The sequence below is a fragment of the Muntiacus reevesi genome, chromosome 8 (assembly GCF_963930625.1).
Source record: "Muntiacus reevesi chromosome 8, mMunRee1.1, whole genome shotgun sequence".
NCBI lineage: Eukaryota > Metazoa > Chordata > Mammalia > Artiodactyla > Cervidae > Muntiacus > Muntiacus reevesi.
Genome location: NC_089256.1, coordinates 7,358,728 through 7,379,372, shown reverse-complemented (window position 1 = coordinate 7,379,372; position 20,645 = coordinate 7,358,728). Strand labels below are relative to the sequence as shown.

Here is a 20,645-nt window from a genome sequence, read left to right as displayed (position 1 = left end):
TCAGCTCCACCTCGTGTAGGAAAATAACGACTGCACCCTCAGCTCTGACCAAAGGGAGCAACCATGCTGTGGAAAAGATGAAAAGTCAGGAACATTATTTAGGAATCAAACTAAAGAAAGTATTGATTTCCTGTAGAGCCTGAGTGAGAAAAGCAGGTCTTAACAGCTGACAGGAACTTCAGGAAAACATGTGTATTGGTTTCACTGATAAATTCAATTAAATCTGGAGAAAACTATACTGAACTTACTTAACACCGGCAAACTTTGGATGAAATCCCCACTGACCTAGGATTCCTACTTGACTCCTTCAAAAGGGCCAAGTCAGCGCGTTCTCTGAGCAGCGCTATGTAGTACATCAAACATCTTCACGAAAAACTACAGCCGACTATCTTTTAGTCACGTCATAAAGCGCAGAGGAGAACGCCTGGAAACGGTTTGCGGAGAGAGGGGTGAGGTCCCCTTCTCGGTGAAGGCGACTTAGCTGACTGGAGTAGTTTCCGCGCTCTTCGCGTCCAGCGCTGCAGCAGGCAAGGAACCGAAGGGACCCCGGGTCCCGGTCGCCTGCAGCATCTCCCCAGAGTCCTCCTTCTGAGAAACCTGTGGGTCAGGGACGCTCATCTTCTGCTTGTCATTATAAACCTGCTTCTTATTAAGCTCTCGTGATATTTTTTTTTTTAAGTTGCTCTGCACAGTTTTCGCTTCCTCCGGCCAGGGATGAGGGAGCCCAGAGCGTCCCGGAGCCGGCCGGGTACCGCGGGGCGGGGCAGGGGCAGGGGCGGGGCAATGGGCGGGGCATCTTCGCCGCGTCCGGCTGCGCCCAGCCGCGGGCGGGAGGCGGTGGCGGCGGCGGCGGCGGGGCCTGAACAGCGCGGGGATTGGCTGCGGAGGGCGGAGACGTCAGGCTCCCGCGGCCGGAGCTGCGGCCCCGGCGCGGCGCGGCGCAGCGCAGTCCGCTTGAGCGCTCACCGCAGCGAGAAGGTTTCCTGTGCCGTCGCGCCTTCCGCCGCCGCCGCCGCCGCCGGGCTTCGCCGCTCTTGCCGGGACGCGCCTCCGCGCTCCTCGCCGCTTCCACCCCCGCGGCCGCCGCTCCTCTCGCAGTCGGCACACACACCATGACGAAGACAGACAAAAAGTCCTTCAACCAGAGCCTGGCCGAGTGGAAGCTCTTCATCTACAACCGGACAACCGGAGAGTTCCTGGGGCGCACCGCCAAGAGCTGGGGTGAGCGGGCGGCGGTTGGGCACCCGGGCCGGCCGCGGTCTGGGGGGGACGCCGGGCGGGGTCGGGTGGGAAGGGAAGGCGGGAGGTGGCTCCCCGCGTGGGGGCCCCAGGAGCCACCGCCGCCCGCAGCGGTCTTCGTCTCGGTCGCCAGACTCGAACGCGAGCCGCAGCGGCGGCCGAGGAGTAGCGCGGCCCCATTCATTTCTCTCGGGGCCGGCGGGCGGGCGAGGCGGCGGGGCCCGCTGGCAGCCCCCGCCGGTTCCTTCCTCCCCGCTGGGAGCGGGCGCACGTGCAGCCCGGGCCTGCGGCGCCGGAAGCCGGGGACCGCTGCCCCGAGCCCCGAGCGCGTGGGGGCCGAGTGCCCGGCCTCCTTTGTACGGAGCGCGCCGGCCCCGAGAGGGCCTGGCGGAGGCGGCCGGCTGCGCCGAGCGGTCGGGGAAGCTAGACCCTGCCCCACGCCCGGGGAGAGGAAATTTCCACTCCCGCCGCTATCTTGTGACTCGTCCACGCTGCCACCCCAGCCGGTCGGAAGAGTGTGAACGAGTGTTCACTGTGTGGGCTGCACGACTGTGTTAAGCACACAAGCACACGGTATCCGAAAATGCAGTTGACTTTGTCCAGTGAAAAGACCCTTAAAAAGGTCGCTTCCTCCCTAATTCCTTTTTGGCGACACAGGTTTTCTTCCTTACCAGCGTGCTTCAATAGGGGAAAGTAAATCCGGTCTGAAAGGCACGGGGTTTTTTTTGTTTGTTTGTTTTTTGCCCTATGCCTTCCAAACGTGTGATGGTTGTATTTGCTAGCAGTTTTCCTCTGCATGGGTTCTTTGTTTTAAAAGAAATATTTAAACCATCCACCAGTGTGGTGCTGCCTTCGAGTGCCTCTTTTTTTGGAAAAACTGTTAACATCTGAGTAAGGACTAGTGCTCCCCTCCTTTAAACTTAAGTAAACCTATTTTTTTTCCTTTTGAAAAATATTTTGTTAGTTGGTCATGACAGACTTTTCTGCGTGAGAGTATTTCTAGACTGGAGAACTATTTGAGCACGACACTTTGAAGAGAAGCATGAAGAGTGAATTAGCTCTGACTTAGGAAATAACTGTTGCTGCTACCTGAAATCGGCTCTTCCAGAATAGAAAGGCGGCTTAAAGCCCTATCACAAGTTTCAAGGGGGCCTTGGAGGGGTTTTTTTTAGCCCAAACCCTGCTTCAGAGATGAGAAAAATGAGCCCCAGAGAGGTGGTGATTTTGTTTGTGTAAAATTACATATTCCACAGAGCCAAGAAAAGAACCCAGTTGTCCTTTAATCCTAGTCCAGCGGTTGTATTATTTTACAGATGCCTTGCCTCACTGCATGATAATCACGATTTTTATTCAAATGGCTGGCTGTGGGGAACCCACTAGTGTGATGAGGAAATAGATCTTGCATTTAGATTTAAATGGGGGGGACTGTAAACAATTATTTTTGTTTTTAGAGTGTACTGTTTGCTGAAGGAATATTTGAGTGGTGAAGGGGGATGAATTTGTGTAGACTACCTTTCTCAGTTCCAGTACTAAGTATCTTCATGTTCTGTTAGAATGACATTTCTTTTCTTTTCTTTTAAATGACGTTTCTTAATGCAGGGTGTGCTCCTTAACCTTTGTATTACGTGTTGTTGGGGTAGAGATTTTATTTGGTATCAGAGAATGCAGGATTATGTAAGGGCAGTGGAAGGAGTACAAGTGAAGCTGGGATTAGATTTAGAAGAATGAAGGCAAGACTTTCTGTTTTCTGAATGGAAATTGTCAGCAAAGAGTAAATTTCTGCATTTATGGTAATAATAGTAAGCCAGCACCGAATGGCAGAAATAGGTGAGAACTATCCGTAATCCTATCCCAGCGGGCGTAAGGACACTCCGAGGAGATGTGGGGGAGTGGTGCCTGTAGGCTGGAATCCAACTGTCAGCGCTGTGTTCCCTCAAGCATGGGGTCCACCTGGAGAAGGCTGTCCTCTTGCCTTTCTTTATCAGAAGGGCAGTTTATGAGTGAGTTGCCTGATCTCATTACCCCTGTTAGACTCTCAGTAGGGGCAACTCTTTGCAACCCCATGGAGTGTAGCCCATTGGGCTCCTCTGTCCATGGAATTCTCCAGGCAAGGATACCAGAGTGGGTAGCCATTCCCTTCTCCAGGGGTTCTTCCCAACTGGAGAAGTCCACTATGCATATATCAGTACATGTGTGGGCAGACTTAACGCATATAATGTTATTAATTTTTTTTAACAGAGATCATACAGTAAATGCTTTATAATCTTTTGAGTATATTGTGGGCCTCTTCCTGTGTTATTAATAAAGATCTATATCATATTTAATAGCTATTCTATTGTATAGTTAGATGTACTTTTTTTTTAAGTCTAACATGTATCTTACGTATACATGGGAGATACCTATGGTAATAGAAATAATCCATTTTTTTTAAAACCAGTGCATATTGTATGTACTGGGCCCTCCTCCCCCCATTCTTTAATCCTTGTGCATTTTTGTAAATTGATTTCCTTGAAATATGTTTCTACTGGTGGAATTTCTGGGTTGTGGATAATCTATGTACGTTTTATATTCTGAAAGCATGTTATAGGTTTTTTTTTTCTTTTTAAACCTCATTTGTGCAGATGTTTTCTTTTGCTTTTGAAATTAATGAGGGAGGGGATTATTACATCTTTTTTTGACCTGGGTAGATTTGCTGGGCTGCTGGCGTGTAGAGACAACCTTTCTCTACCTCAAGGGTTCTATAAAGACATTCATTTAAGATGTTTCCTGGTTTTATCTTTTACATTCAAGTCTTCAGCACATTTGTCCCAAGAGAGGTTCCTTTCCAAGTGCACTATATATTAATATTTAAGAAGCAGTCTTGCTCTTTACATTTGGGATAAAGTGAACATACCTCATGATCCATGTCATTGCCTTCTTTAAAACAGCTGTGTGAGGATTCTGACTAACTTCTTGTATATTTGGCTAATGTGTTACACTTGGTTTCAGCAGTTTCGGAATGCTTATATACATGTACTTTATTCCATTTTCACAGCTTTCTAATGCATACCATGTAGGTGATCAAAGTGTTCCTCAGAGCTGATATCCAGGCTGAACGTAAGGGCAAGTCAGGAATACTGAAAGTATTCGTTGCTCGGTTGTATCCAGCTCTTTCCTAGCCCGTGGACTGTAGCCCGCCAGACTCCTCTGTCCATGGAATTCTACAGGCAAGAATACTGGAGTGGGTAACCATTCCCTTCTCCAAGGGATCTTCCCCAACCAGGGATCAAATCTGGGTCTCCTGCATTACAGGCTGATTCTTCACTGGCTCGGATTCTTCTGAGCCAGCAGAGCAAATCAGGAATAAGTAATCGCCTCTTATGAAAATACAGGACAAAGAAAATTTAGCAGCTTGTGGCTGATGTTGCAAATATTAAACCTAAATGCATTATATACAATTAGAGTGAAAGACAGTTTAGAGATCACCTGATGTTATTTAGTTGTAAACAGTGGGCCATGTGTTGAAACTAACGTTTTAAAACATAATGAAATAGAATGGAAAAATTACCAGTTTATTCTGCCTCATGAGTTTATTCTAAGGAAAAATGTCTTTCGGTGAAACTTTACGTATTTTGTATGTTCAGATAACCTGATGTAAGATGTATTTCTTGTGGTGGGTCACAGTCAAAAAAAAAGCTTGAAAGCCAGTAATATAGCCCTATACCCTCATTTCATAGGTGAGACAATTGAACCCACAGATCTGATCTGTCAGAATTTACTCAGCTAGTGATAGAACCTTTGGCCTTCAGACGCCCTCCAAGACCAGAGTTTTTTTTTTTTAAACTATGCCGTGAAAATGTCAGTTGCTCAGTTGTGTCCAACTCTTTGTGACCCCAGGGACTGTAGCCTGCCAGATTCCTCTGCATGGGATTCTCCAGGCAAGAATACTGGGGAGAGTAGCCATTTCCTTCTCCAGTGGATCTTCCTAACCCAGGGATCGAACCTGGGTCTCCTGCATTGCAAGCAGACTCTTTGCCATCTGAGCCACCAGGGAAACCCGTGACATGATGTCATTTAATGACATCTGCCTGTGGGCTTCTTTGGCCTTCATTAAGGTTATCTCTCAGTAGATGCTTTAATGTTAATCTAAAACTCAAGGTACTGATTCCAAGCAGGGTCAGGATTCTGGACTAAAACTACTAACATCTACATTTTGTTCATATGCTTCTCTTTCATTGTAGGCCCATGAATTGCAGTTTTTTTTCGATCACCTGCTCCCATTCTGGGTCATGCCTCAGTAAATACTCTGCTTTGGAGATCAGACTGTAGGGGAGAAGGCAAGTGTGTTTATTTTCCCAGTTTTGTACAGTATTCTTTGTCTGGTGGAATGTTGTATCAAAGAAACTTGACAAAAACTTGCACTGTTGGAAAAGTAACAGGACTTGCCTTACCCTGTGGGCTGACTGTAAATGAAGGTCAAGTGGTGGGTGTGGCAGCGGCAACAGCTGAGGCTGAGGGAGCCATCACCTGGCAGGAGCAGCACTTCCTGGGTTGACAGTGGAAGGGAGGGTAAGGGTGTGTGTTGTGGTCCAGATACCTGTAATAATAGTGTGGTGCTTGCACAGTTGCTGAGTTGTCTGGCTCTGTGATCCCAAGGACTGTGGCCCACCAGGCTATGTGATTACAGTAGTACGTGCTTTACTCTGTTACAGAGCAGCCTCCCCTCGCCCCCAAAATAATTTGATTTCTTTGAAATTGACTTTTGAATTTGCAGCTTTAGAATTAGTTGTATTAAAAGCAGCTTAAAAAAAACCCTCCTGTCCTTAGTAACATCTTCACTGTGGTGTATCATCATATTTAAAGACCATTTAACGCTTTTATTTTCCAAACAATTTTATTACAATGTGCCAAAGTACTTGGCAGTACAACTGTATGAAAAGGGGGAAAAATCATGTGTACAGTAATTTTTAAAAGTGAAGGTTACTCTTGGGGGGATATCTATTCCCCTTCCCCTCCCCCTTTATAGACTTCTAGCGTTTCCATTAGGATGAAGCCTCTGCTAACCTAGCATTTTTAAAAAAGAAATTGTGTCATAAAAGAAGAACAAAATTTTACTTTGGAAGATAAATTCATAGTTTTCTAATTAGGCATTCATTACATTGATTTTGAAGTAAAATCTGTCGTCTTGGACTGCATAGGATAACCATTGTTAACATTTTCCTATGTATACAGTTTTTTCAAATATATAAATAAGTGAAAATGTACAGTTAGCTACCTGGTTTTATCACTTAAAATTTAAGGGGAGTGGTTTTTACTCCTCTACCTCTTTCTTAGAGGTTGATGTGTTGGGGGTATCCTTGGCGCTCTCCATCACCTCTTTGGCGACCATCCACACACTCTGCTAGAACTTAGGTTTCTGATGACTTTAGGTATGGTGTCTATGTTGGGACTTACAAACTGCATTTCTGGTCCCTAAGACTTTTTGTGTTCTTATAACCTGTTGGAATCGTTAAAGATTGCCTGTCGGAAATCTTTAGTGGGCTGCTTCACAGCCACCTCTCATGTAAATCTCTATTGTCCTCAGGCTCCTTAGCATCATGTGCAGACCATTTGCAGTCTTGGCATATTTCTGTCTTGTCATCTACTATTCTACGTAGTTCTCTCCCATCACTTTTGGGCCTGTTTCCTAGATTCTGAACCCCTCCTTCCTTCACCTTGACCTAGTTACTCAGATGTCAGCTTTGACAGCCTGATCTCTGGTAAACATTTTTGAATCATTTTTTGCCTTGAGACTGTGTCAAGTGCTCCAGTGTATCCAGTGATACCTTTTTCTAGTAGAGCATTTATGCTTTCATAATCCATTTGTTAGGCTGAAGCTTCTTATTCACATCTTACTCCTCTGGAATTCCCTAACACCTAACCTATTGCTTGCACTTAGTGGGAATGTAGTAAAAATTGATTGAATGAATGAGCAGTATTGTGAAATATTCCCAGTGTAATTAAATGTAATTAGTCTTCTGCAACACTTTTTAGTGTGTTTGGTTTTAGTATATCACTGCATAAAGATTTACTCGATATTTGAGCATTTTCCTTTTTTTTTTTTTCTACCGCACTTGTTGGATTTCATAGTTTAGTGTTCAGAAAAAGTTTCCATTTAACTTTCTCATGGGAGACTCGGCTGAGTTTGACATGCCTAGGTCGTGCATCTGATTAGAATAACAGAACCAGGGTTATTATCCCGTCTCCTGTGTCCTGTTTTATTGCTGTGTTTAGCTTCTTATGGCTCTTATGAGAACTTCCTAGAGGCTTTTTCTTTTTAAACTTATCTGCTGTCAGATTTAATGAGGGTTTATTTAATAGTGTCTTGCTCTCCCTACAGGTGCTATTTAACTAGTAGTATTTTTGAAAATAATTCTCTGACTTTTAACAACCTCCCCATATGTGTTTAAACTTTGTTCCTGAGCCATTGGTGCAGCTGGCGCTTAGGTACAACTTTCTCCTAGTGTTTGCTGATGCCATGCTGAGGAATAGACCCTTGTCCACAGTGAGGTACTTTTCTTTTGGCAGTTTCTGGCCTGTTGTCAGTGTCTGGCCCGTAAAAAGTGGTCCTTACTCCTACTCCATACTTCTCTAACCAGTCTTTTTCTGATTCTCTTGTTTCCTAAAGTATGTTTCCCAGGCACTGTGTTTGGCTTTGTTTTCTCTTCATTTTCTTCATCTCAAAACAACTGCAAAAATTACTGACAGATTTTACTTCTTGGTTAACATCTCTGAGATGCCAGTTGCTTCTTGCATATCCCACAAATCTGAGAGTGAGGCTTAGACAGCTCCACTGCCTTATTAATCGACTGATAAACAGAGCTCTTTCCCCTTCTTCCATTGCAGTTCTGAGTTACTTCTGTGTTTGCAATGCTTGAAGACTGTCACTAGGCACAGTCCTACTTCCGTAACATTTTTAGAATCTCTTGGTGACCACAGCTCCTTACCACTGCTGTAGTTAATCCGGGAATGAATTTACTCTGACCTTCTCGCCACTCACCCACCTCACCCCACCCTGCAGTATCTTGTGAACACACACACATTCAGAGGAAGCCCAGGGTGCTTGTTTTTCCTGGCATTCTTACTGCTAACCACCTGTTGCAAATTGCATAGCCCGTAACATTCCCACCAACCCTGCCCCACTTTTTAAGGATCTGGTAGTGTCTTTTCTTGTCAATTCTCTGATGAAAAAAACTTGAAGGACCAGATGAATTGAAGATCTTTTGTAACTTTCTTTCAAAATTGTTCCAAGCTTAAATGGGCCCATTGGCTTTCCAACCTTTATCTGCTGCTGAAAAAGAAGTGTAGTGTTGTTGACTGGGGAAGGTAGGCTCTTAACTTCTGGTGCAGTCCCAGAAAGATCCTGGGCATCAGTTGGAATTACTGTGATCTAAACTAGTACAACCGCCCTGTTTCAGATTAATTTCTAAGGCTGCAGCTTTGATCAAGGTACTCCCCATATCCCAGAAGTGTTTGGATCCCCACTGCTTTCAGGTTTAAATCAGTTCCAGATAGCCTGGTATTCCAGGTGTATTACATGTTGGCTTAGAACTATATTTCCAGCCTTAAATAATCTGTCGTTTTATACCACACACCCCACATACCACTGTGTCATAGCCAAATGGCTTTATCTAAGGCCCCTGGGCCTAGAGTGCCCTGCTCATTCCCTCTCCCATGCCATTCACTGCATCGTAAATTCTTCCCTGATTCCTGCATCTAGGGCCAGCTCTGCCACAAGCCTTCTCTGACTTGCCCAGGTGAAAAGGATACCACATTATCATCTGTGACACCTAAAAACTTTGTACCCTGGATCAGAGTTGTTTATATATGTTGCTTCTACTAACTGGATGTTCTCACGGAGCAGGACTTGCAGGTGCATGTTATAGCCCTACAGCATCTAGCACATAGTAAACACTTAAGTTTTCTTTTTTTTGATACATTGTCCTTTAGTCAGTTTCCACTTGTGATTAACCTGTTTGTTGGGCTAAATGAAATTGAGAGTATTGTGGATTAATTGACATAACTCCATACTGTGAAAGTCTTGTTTGTGGAGAAACGTGTTTATAATTCCCCTCAGCTCACCGTGATTCTTTCTATTCCACTAAATTTCTAATTCATTTTGAGTTTCCAGATAGGGCATTATAGTCAAAGTGAGCCTATGGGCCATATGTATTTTTACTTGATAAGTTTAGAAGTTTACCAGTATACTGAGATGATCAGACCTAGGACTCAGAATATAGACCTGAATTAGAATTCTACGTCTCTGTCTAAGCTTAGATAAGTTGTTAAAAAAAAAAATCTTTTGGTCTGTTTCTTCTTTAAGGGAAGAGCTGCATGAGATAGTTTCAGGTGTCACTTTGGAATGAAAAACAAAGCCTTATGAACTGGAGGCTGCAAACTTTTTCTTCAAAGGACCAGGTAATATTTTAGTCTCTGCCAGCCAGGCAGTGTCTGTTACAACTACTCACTTCTGCTATTAGTAGCTTGAAATGGCCTTAAACAATATGTAAACTAGTGGCCTAAATGTGTTTCAGTATTTTATTTACAAAAACAGGGAGCAGCTGAGATTTGCTGAGCTATGCTTTAGAATTTAGTGGTCAGTATAGGCTAATCCAAGAAAACTGAATGGGGTCTTGAACGTGTGAACTCTTGGCTTTGTTCTTTTCATATAACAAAAGTCACTTCATTATTTGAATTTTTACAGTGAGTAGTCAGTAAGTCCACTCTCATCCTCAGTTTCTTCCCTGGGTAATCACTATTACCTATGATACTTTTTAAAACATATGTGGCATATCCTTTGGATAAAAGTCTGACAGTTTCCTATAAAAGTAAATATACACTTACCTCATGCCCCAGCAGTTCTAGATATTTACCCAAGAGAAATGAAAGCATATGTCCACAGAAATACATGAAAATATTCACAGTAGCTTCAAACTGGAAACTGCCCAGGTGCTCAGTAGAATGGATAAACAAACCGTGTCCACAAAGTGGATACTACTCAACAGTCCCCCCAAAAAAGAACAAACTACAGATAATGGAAAACCGGAGTGATTCCCACAATTAGGCTAAGCAGAAAAGAAGCTTTACTGAAGAGAAAGTACTATATCATTTCATTTCTTTGAAATTCTAAATCAAGCAGTACTTACCTGCTGGAAAAAAGCCCAGAGCAGTGCCTGCCTCTAGGGTGTCCTGGGGATTGACTGGGAAGGGACATGAGAGAACTTTATGGCAATGTTCTGTGTCTTGATAGCAGTTTGTATCATAGAGGTGACTGCATTTGTCAGAAATCCATGTTACAGTACTTTGGAGACTCGTATATTTCACTGAACGTAATTTCCCCCTCAGTTTTAGTTAATATGCGTGTTGAAGTGTTCAGGGGTTAAGTGTACTAACATCTGCAACTTGAAATGCATAAAAAAATAGATGGTAATTATTGAATAGATAGGTAGTAAATATGTAGAATCTAGGTGAGGTTTATGCCTGTTCACTTAATTCTTCTAAAAATTGTACTTGTTTAAATAAATATTATTACAAATTTAACAATCTTTTATACACTGTTCCCGACCACTTATCCCAAAGTATATTGAATAGTGAATCATCATTTCCTCACTGATTTGAAATGCCAACTTTTTCACGTGCATTTTACATGGATCCTTTCTTGGCTATTGTGTTTTGTTACTAATCTATATCTTTCTTCCTTTGTTATTATCACACTATAATATGTAAGCTCTATGTAAGCATTTGTAAAATAAAATATAATGTGTGAGGCTTGTGTAACTACTGGCTGTTTAGTTTTGGTGTCTGGAGAGTGCTAGCCTTATAAAGATTTAGGTAATGCATGGAGCATCCAAAAGAGATAGCTTATGTAAAGAAAAAGAATCTATTTTTTGAAAATTGGGAGAACTAACTAAAACCATTGGGATGTGGTATCTCTTTTAGGAATAGAGAGCTCTGTTTATTGTTTTGTAAAAACTTCTGATTTCCAAATGTTTATTTTCTCACAAAATCATATATTTCATTTATTCTCTAGTTTACTAGTTGGAAACTGGTTTTATTGATCGAATTAAATGCATTTGTTTCCATTAGCTTGTGATAGTATCTTAAATCTCTCTTACTTTCCCTTAAATTTATTTTAGTCTTGAATTTAAAACCTGACTTTTTTTTGTTAGTCTTCGGTTTTTTTTAGTGAGTTCATATAAAGCTATGGATTTTCTTTTGTGTTCTGCTTTGGCTGCACTATTGTTTTGTATTTTGAATATTTCATGTTTTGTTTTTTTAATTCAAAGGTTATGTAGAAAGTCCACTTTGTAAATTTTTGTTATACTTTCTTTGTTGCACTGGATTAGTTTTTTCCTCAAATATTTGGTAATTATTGGTTCTCTGCACCTCTTCTTTGTATTTAGACTTTCCTGTTACAGCATTCAGGGATGAGGCAGAGGTACCCAAGAACTGGTTGAGGTATGGAGATTCCCTCCACTCCTTGAGATGTTTACCAACCCATCCAATACCTTGGCCAGTTTTTAAATCCCAGCCACCCCCGCATGCTCCCTGCTCCTGTGAAAGAGTAGATGGTGCTGCTGCTGTTGGTAGCTGATGGGCATCAGGGTGGGGCGTGTGTGTGTGTGTGTGTGTGTGCATGTGCGTGTGTGTGCGTGTTTAGTTGCTGGGCACCGGGGGGGGGGGCGGGGGGGGGGGCGCGGTGTGTGGGGGCGGGGTCGCAAAGTTAAACTCACCTGGCTGCTCTTGCTGTGGAGTCCTCTAGTTTTTGGCCCAGAGCGCCCTCCTGGTCTCCATTTTGGTGAGCCAACTTGCTTTTTTCTGGGAGTCCTTCTCTGATGAAATCCTTCCCTTCCTCTTTCTGTTAGAGACAGTTAATTCTTTCTCTTTGTTTCTATGTCTGTCGCTTGTAACTGGACTCTTGGAGAACAGGAACAGATACCTTATTCCATATAAATTTTTGTCACCTGAAGTAACACAGAATGCTTGCATGATGCCCTTCAGAGAAAGGGAGTTTTGATTGCAAAAGATAATAGCTTGAGGCTCCCAGGGAGAGCAGACCAGGTAAGGTGCCACATGGAGAGGTACTGGTCTGGGTGTTTCTCTTATTGGTAGGTTAATCTTAGGCAAGTTATTTAATCTTGTTTAATATTTTTTATACTACCATATTTTTTTATAAATATATGAAATTTGAGTGTATGTGTGTATACACACATGTATTTTTAATTATAGAAATAGTTCGAAGGCAAAAAGAAGATCGGGGCAGCACAGGATGAGATGGGTTAGATAGCATCACTGACTCAGTGAACATGAATTTGAGACACCTCCAGGAGACAGTGGAAGAGCCTGGTGTGCTGCAGTCCATGGGCTCACAAAGAGTTTGACCGGACTTAGCGACTGAACAACAGCAATGGGCTAATTAGTTTAAGAAAATTCTTTCAGTTAGGAACAAATGATTTTCAAACAAGTGGTCCTGGGACAGCAGGAAATTGATATGCAAAACAGTGTAATTGAATTCTTTCTTTGCTGTTATTCAGTCGCAGTGGTTTTGGAGCCCAAGAAAAGAAAATCTGTCACTGCTTCCACTGCGTGCGCCCCCCCCGCCCCCCAAGCCTATTTTATTTGCCATGAAATGGAAATGATAAGACCAGATGCCATGAACTTAGTTTTTTGAATGTTGAGTTTTAAGCCAGCTTTTTCACGCTCATCTTTCATTCTTATCAATAAGCTCTTCCATTCTTCTTCACTTCCTGCTCTTAGAGTGGTAATATCTGAGATTGTTGATATTTTCTCCTGGCAATCTTGATTCCAGCTTGTGCTGCTTCCAGCCTGGCATTTTGCATGGTGTACTCTTCATATAAGTTAAATAAACAGAGTGACAGAGTGACAGTATACAGCTTAGATGTACTCCTTGATGTACTTCCCAGTTTGGAACCAGTCTGCAGTCTGTTGTTCCACATCCAGTTCTAACTGCTGCTGCTTGACCTGCACACAGGTTTCTCAGGAAGCAGCTAAGGTGGTCTGATATTATCATCTCTTTAAGAATTTTCCACAGTTTGTTGTGATCCACACAGTCAAAGGCTTTAGCATAGTCAATGAAGCAGAAACCCATGTTTTTCTGGAATTCTCTTGCTTTTTCTATGATCCAACGGATATTGGCAATTTGATCTCTGGTTCCTCTGCCTTTTATAAATCCAGCTTGAACATCTGAAAGTTCTCTGTTCCAGCTTGTACATCTGGAAGTTCTTGGTTCTCCCTTCTTCATACCATGTACAGAAATTAACACACAGTGGGTCAAAGATCCAAACTTGAGCTAAAACTAAGAATTTTTAGAAGAAAACATAGCTACAGGTCTTCTTAACTTTGGCTTAGGCAGTGGTATCTTAGATATAATACCAAAAACCATGCAACCAAGGAGAAAAGTAAATTGGACTTCCTTGTAATTAAGAACTTTTCTGCTTTAAGGGACACTCTCATGAAAGTGAACAGACAGCCCACAGAATGGGGGGAAATAGTTGTACATCGTGTATATGACAAAAGACTCATGTCTGTAATGTATGAAGAATTGTTAGAACTTTCATAAAAAGGCAATTCAGTATAAAAATGGACTAATGATCTGAATAGATAGTTCTCCAAAGAAGACACAAATGACCTATAAGCTCATGAAAAGATGCTCAACATCATTAGTCATTAGGGAAATGCAAGTTAACCCACTAGGAAGTATTGATAAGGATGTGAAGAAATTGGAATCCTGCCAGTGGGAATGTAGGATGTTAGAGCTGCTTTGGAAGACTGTCTAGGACTTAACTCAAAATACTAACCAGGGTTACCATATGACCAAGCACTTCCACTCATAGTGAATGAAATGTGAATTATACCTCAATAAATAGCTCCTTATAAAAATTTAAACTTACAAAGGACTTTAAATTTGTACTTGTCCATGTACTTGATTTTTTTTTAAAGTTATACCTGCCTTTGCTTTAAAAAAAGGATTTTTAAAACTGTAAGCAGGTTGCTAATTTATTTACCCAGGGTAAGTTGTTTCTTATCGAAATTCTCTGGAAATAAGACATAGTCTTTCTGGTATCTAGATAACTAGGAAGTTTGAGCAAGAAGTAGGCAGTCAGATCACACAGTCTCGAAGTGTGTTGAACGAGTGTGGATTGTCCAGGCCTTGAAGCCTAGTGACTTCCCTTGCTCACATTAACCAGCACTGAGGCAGGCGTGGCACATTTATTAGGTCCCCTCTGCCCTACCTGTAACTGACCTGTCATGACCTCGTCTCTGTGACCCCGTGGAGGGCTGTTCTGTCCATGGAGTTCTCCAGGCAAGAATACTGGAGTGGGCAGCCATTCCCTTCTCTAGGGGATCTTCCCCGTCCCAGGGATCAAACCCAGGTCTCCTGCATTGCAGGTGGATTCTTTACCATCTGAGCTACCAGGGAAGCCCTAAGAACTAAAGATTAACTGTGTGATTGCTATGTGCTCATTTGCTTGTTGCTTTTATAAATTTCATTTATATTATTTTTCCTGGAAATTGAAAATCAAAATTGAAAATGGTGTGTGATAAGAATACTTTTAGATGACTTTAAAGCACTGCTAAATAACTAAACTCTTAGCACTTCTGTGTTAAATTTTTCCAGCTTAGTATTGACTTCATCAGTTGACAAACTCCTGTGGCCTCAGACTGTCTGTTTTTGTTAAGTGACATTTTGTTGGAACACAGCCCCCACTCATTACATTTATGTATTTGTGCTCTGGCCTGCTGTGTAGAGGAATTTATCTGTTAGTTCCTACAAAGAGCCATATCTGAAAGAATGGTTTTTCTCCTGTATCTCATTAAACCAGCTTTTGGGCTTTACCTCTTTCATTTTCCCTTACAGTAAACTGATCACTTCTTCGAGGTTGGTCTTCCTTTGTTCTTCTGCAACAGGATTGCTCTGTGTGGTAGGGAAGTGCTGCTGCCTGGAGGTGAACATACCGTGCTCCTTTCTTCCTTCTGTCCTTTCGCTCCCTATTTTGGCCTCTTGGTAATTGGGGCAGTGGGAGGATGGGGAATGCCAGTCTGAATTAAGAAGAAATTGCTTTAACTGTTTTCCCCTAACAGTTTTTGGCCTACAGGTAACAAATGAAAGTTATCTAGCTTTTGCCACAATCTGTTTGGGGTCATAGGGTCTTTTGAACATCACAAGAATATTGTACAGCCACTCCACAGAGAAAAATAAATGGATGTATTCAGAAATGTATTATTATAGAAGTCTTAGAAGCTCTGAAGTTCATCTTTGCTGGGAATGGGTGAGGGTGAAGGGTCCATAGATCCTAGGTTGGGAACACCTGCTCTAGCCTTTCTTCAAGGACAAATATTAATAAACAAGTTTGTGTTAAGACTGGAAAATAAAGCTGATGTTAATTCAGCTCTGGGGAATTAAGTGTTCTTTACTGTTGCCATACCTGGGAATTAATTGAATGTTTTTTTATCGGTTTTTAAATGTTTAAATGTGTGACGTTAACAATGTATTGTAGCATATAATCTTGATGGTGACTACTTATGATGTTAGATCTTTGAATATAGACATTTGAGAAGAATAATTCTAGATGTTCACAAAAGAAATCACTGGCTTGGGATAGATTTTAGTGTTTCCAGATTGTGAAGAAAAAAAGGTTAGGCCCTTTATGTTGAAACTTGTGTGTGCCAGCTCTTGCTTCGTGCTTAGCAGTGGAGTTGTCAAGTCCCACGGGTCAGAGTGTCTTGTCCTCTCTGCACATTTTTTGCATGAGGCTTCCACTCAGCCAGTATTTCCTAAACTTTATTCATTGATAACCATCTTCATGACTTGCCTTCTCTGCATGCTTAACTCAAATTTATGCAGATAATTACTATGAAATACAGGGTTGATACGCTCATTCTTTTGTTTGTCACATACTCATAAAGGGAGTTTATCCAACCTAAAATCATCTTCTGTCTTTCTAGAGGGCATCAAATTCATTTTGGGAAACACTGCCTTATGTGCTGGGATTTTCAAGCTCTGATCTTGAATCAGTGTGATCTGTGGAAGCTGCTTGTATTTGGAAGTATCAGAGGAGAGGAGGGGATCACAGGATGGGTGGGTGCTGCCTGCTGAAATACCCCCTGCTTGGGCAAATTCATAATGTTTGGAATATGAAGATCTTGGCTGTGTGCATGGCAAAGCTTGGAATCCTAGCCTTGCGATGGTTGGTTTGTTTTTTCACCTTGGCCTCATTACACACAGGCAAACACACACAATGTGTGTATCTTCAAGTTTTATGAGTTTTGTTTTCTTTTACAGGTTTGATCTTGCTCTTCTACCTAGTCTTTTATGGGTTCCTGGCTGCACTCTTTTCATTCACAATGTGGGCCATGCTTCAGACTCTGAATGATGATATTCCAAAATATCGTGACCAGATTCCTAGTCCAGGTAATTATGTTGTGATTATTATGGCTTCTAACAAAATTGGATTATATTTTATCTTCTCTGGAAGTCTATATTATAGAGCAGGTAGGAGATGTTAAATTTCAGAAAGTTTTAATTTTGTTTAATATTTACATGCTGATATTAAGACCTTTAATATTTACATGCTGATACAAAGACCTTTAATATTTACTCAGTGATACAAAAACTTGGCTGATAAATCTTGAGTCTTTTGCCAAGGGTAAGCAGAAATAAATATTGAGAGTTAAAGTAAAACCATATTGATGAATATAGTTATGAGTGATGTTTATGAGTATTGAGTAGCAGTTTCACTTTGCCCTGAGTAATTTACTTATATATATTTCAGCTCTAGCTTGGGTTAAAGCATTGGTCTTATAAAATACATGCTTTATGGTTTTAATTGCTTAGTATGGAAAATTATAAGAAGTATTAAATTATCTATTAATAGAGAATAAAATGAGTGTGCACTTAATATGTTTATTCTCTGTTGATTGTCTTATGGAAAAAAAAATTCCTCTAAGATACTGGAGAATGTACTTTAGTACAGAAAAAGATCTTGACTAGAACACTTACTTAAATCACGTTTTCTCCCTCCCATATTTATTCCTTTTAAAGTTTGTTTTTGAATGCCAGCTCTGCCTTCATTGTTGCGTATGGGCCTTGTCCTCACGCTGCTGGCAGTTTTTGTGGAAGTAGGTAACAATAAGGCACAGAGCCCCAGTATAGCTGATTCCCACAAATATGAACAGCTTCCTGAGATTGTAGCGAAGGGATGGCTCTCCATGGAGGAGCACAGTTTGGCAGCAGGCAAAGTGGGCACACAAGTCAGGGCAGATGGGAACCTGCAGGAGGTTTCTGTCCTCACTGTTTCTGTCCCAGCTCTGATTTGCCCCCCAGGGCCATTCTGGGGATATTTTCGGTTGTCACAACTGCAGGCATGCTACTGGTGTTGCTGAACATCCCTGCAATGCATGAGAAAACCCCCCACAAGAAAGACTCATCCAATCCAGAATGTCATTAGGACCACGGCTGAGGAACTCTAGTCTAGATCCTTGCTCACTGCATGGGCTTCTCAGCCATAGCAGCAGCGAGAGTGAACCAGTTTCCCCAACCAATTTGTTCTGACAGCTTTTTTCCTTTGTCTGTAGCTGATTTTTATCAAAATATCATGAGCAACTCCATTAGTCTTTATGACCATGTGTCTAGAACCAGCTTTATGCTGATTTTTTTTTCCTCATCTCTCATTGTAGCTCTGTTTTCTTTCTCCCTACATGAATTCTAAGATAATTATTTCTTTTGCTGCCTTACTATTGATCATAAGCTGACATATTTCAGAAATATTGAACCATTTATAATTGCATGAATAATATAAGGAGTAAAGTGTGTTCAGTACACGTTTAAGTATATAGTTTTACACTGAGTTCCTTAAGTATTCAGAAAACGTGAAATGAATCAGAGGTTTATAGTTTTGCTGTGGGATTTTAAATTGTTACCTCACAGGATGCAAAGATAAGTGCAGCGCGTTAATACAGCCATGCTGTGGGCGTGTTCTTGTTCAGTCATTAAATTGTCTCCTGCTCTTCGCGACCCTGTGGACTGCAGCACACCAGGCTTCCGGCTGTGGGCATAACCCCCAGAATACCTGATCCCTGAAGCCCTGATTTATATTTAAGTGTGCGTAGTTAGCTCCCAAAGAGAAGCTAAAGTTGCGATCATCTAAATCCAAGTGATCTGATATGTTGAAGTAGTAACTGAATGCACAGTCTAATTGGAACTTTTTTGTGTACATATGGAATAAGACTTGCTCTGCCTTTTTGAAACATTGATTGTTTCATCATCATTGGCTAGCATCAGATTGAGTTTAACTCAAGAGCCTTGCAGATCAACACAGGCAAGCATTTAGGATTTAAAAGACATAGATTTGATCTAATATGAATTAGATGTCTGAGAAATTTTAATGAAAACTGAAATAGCCTTGGTTTTTGTTCATCTTCAGATTTAACATAAGACTTTTATGTATAGTAACTGATGTATGGGGAATGTTTAGTGACTAGTGAAAAGTTTAGGGTTTTTTTATTTTAAGCCTTTTGTGAAAGACTTAAAGTAGATCTAATGCTTTTAAATCGAGGCAAACTTAAAGTTGGAAGCCTGATTGTGTTTGTTGCAGATAAACATGCTTACATTTTCTATTAATAAACTCATGCAGACATATTCTAGAGACACAGTTGTTGATTGCTGATACGAAATTGTTGTTGGTTATATGCCAATTCAGTATGAGAGAACTACATTTTAGTTACAGAGCAGTGTTTATTATTGAAAGAAGAATATTGAACTATAGATTTTAAATTGTATAGTCCTCTTTCGTTGAATAAGGTTCGCTTTCTTTATGAATGTTTCCATAGAGCTGTGATTTCAGTGACAAAAGTGCTTAGACTTTGATTTGCTAAAATTTTCTCCATATTATTGACAAATTGGCAAACCCTAAAAACACTGAATAGAAAATGAATGTAGAGAGTACAAAGTAAAACTTGTGTCTTTTCACTAAGGACCAGAGCAATTCTAAGATTCAGAGGTGGTTTCTAATTGGTATTGTCTGAAGTGACATTGAAGACTTTGGGATTCTTTCCTTTTAGATGTCTTTTTGTAGTCAGACATAAGTGGGGAGTTCTTGGTGGTTCTCTCAATCTAGCTGTGAACACAATGTCCACATAATTTATTAAGACCTTCCTTTTTAGAGATAAGAGTGTAAGGAGAAGGAAAGAGAGAAGGGAATTTGCTACAGTTAATTTCCCCCGTTTTCTCTTATCTCTATAGGACTTATGGTTTTTCCAAAACCAGTGTCTGCGTTGGATTTTTCATTCAGCCTGTCTGATTCAGAATCCTATCAAGGGTACATTGATGACCTTAAGAAATTTCTAAAGCGTAAGTATGATTTTTTAGAGTAAGGTAAAGATTTTAGTTGTTACAGAAACTAGTACCAAATTATGATTACTTTAAAAAACATTGTTCTTAGAGTTCTGCCTTTTCTGTCTTTCTGCTAAAGAGAGGACTGGGCAAGTAGAATTATGATTATTCATGAGGAATTTATGATTATTTTATATTCTAAATTCTGGAAAGCATGGAGGTCTAAACCTAATGGGTAGTTGATTTTATTATTATTTTTTTTAAATCTACCCTATATAATAAGTACATGAGTAAGTCCATTGAGGCATAACATTTATACCTGCATTAAATCAAATAGCATTTGACCAAAGAGCAAAACTATATTATAAATCTTGTCTCTTAAGTATTTGGGTCTTTGGAGCCAAAGTAGTGCTTGTGTGAGGACGAGGAATGGTGTTTTATCACTAAAAGAAGTCTTACCAGTTGTGAGTTTTTCGAAGCTACTGATTGGTAAAGCTTTCGAATAGCCCAGTTTTCTCTGCATTTTGCTTTCCCTAACTCTGTGGTATTAACATTTGAATGAATAGGCAGCTCTTCCTCAGCCACTCTCTTCTGTGGTTTCTCCTTAGAACAGGTAGGACCCCATTGCCAGGATTACTGATGAAGCTCCCTATATCACCTTCTCCTTTGCTGGTATAACTTGCCCTATTTGTCTGCCTCTTGGGACTTCCAGTTCACTGACCCCTTTTATTTTATTCCAACCTCTCCACTCTCAGCTTCTCTGCTGGTCAATTTTATCAGTTCAATAGTTTTTCACTTCAATTTTATAGAAGCTAGTACTCTAAAATCCTTTGCCTCTTAGTCCATTTGCAAGTCGAAGAAGCCGTGTAATTCCTAGATGGAGCCCTTCCTTCCAGCCTGCCCTCTGAGAACTAAGTAACACTGTGAATACTTGATCACCTCCCTCAAATGGCCCCAGTCTAATGCCTGGAAGACCTGCTGAAATTCTCTGAAGGGATTATTTCCAACCTCTACTCAAAACTAGCTCCTTACCTCC

At 41.2% G+C, this 20,645-nt stretch overlaps 1 protein-coding gene across 1 annotated transcript in view; it reads left to right on the top strand.

Annotated features, from left to right (window-relative positions):
• The first annotated feature begins 872 nt into the window (after positions 1 to 872).
• ATP1B3 (ATPase Na+/K+ transporting subunit beta 3) overlaps positions 873 to 20,645 on the top strand; it is a 34,553-nt gene continuing 14,780 nt past the window's right edge. The window contains exons 1-3 of the mRNA XM_065942771.1: positions 873 to 1,221; positions 16,562 to 16,690; positions 19,520 to 19,627. Of these exons, the coding sequence (XP_065798843.1) occupies positions 1,113 to 1,221; positions 16,562 to 16,690; positions 19,520 to 19,627 (346 nt within the window). The 5' untranslated portion in view covers positions 873 to 1,112. The remainder of the gene's footprint in view (positions 1,222 to 16,561; positions 16,691 to 19,519; positions 19,628 to 20,645) is intronic.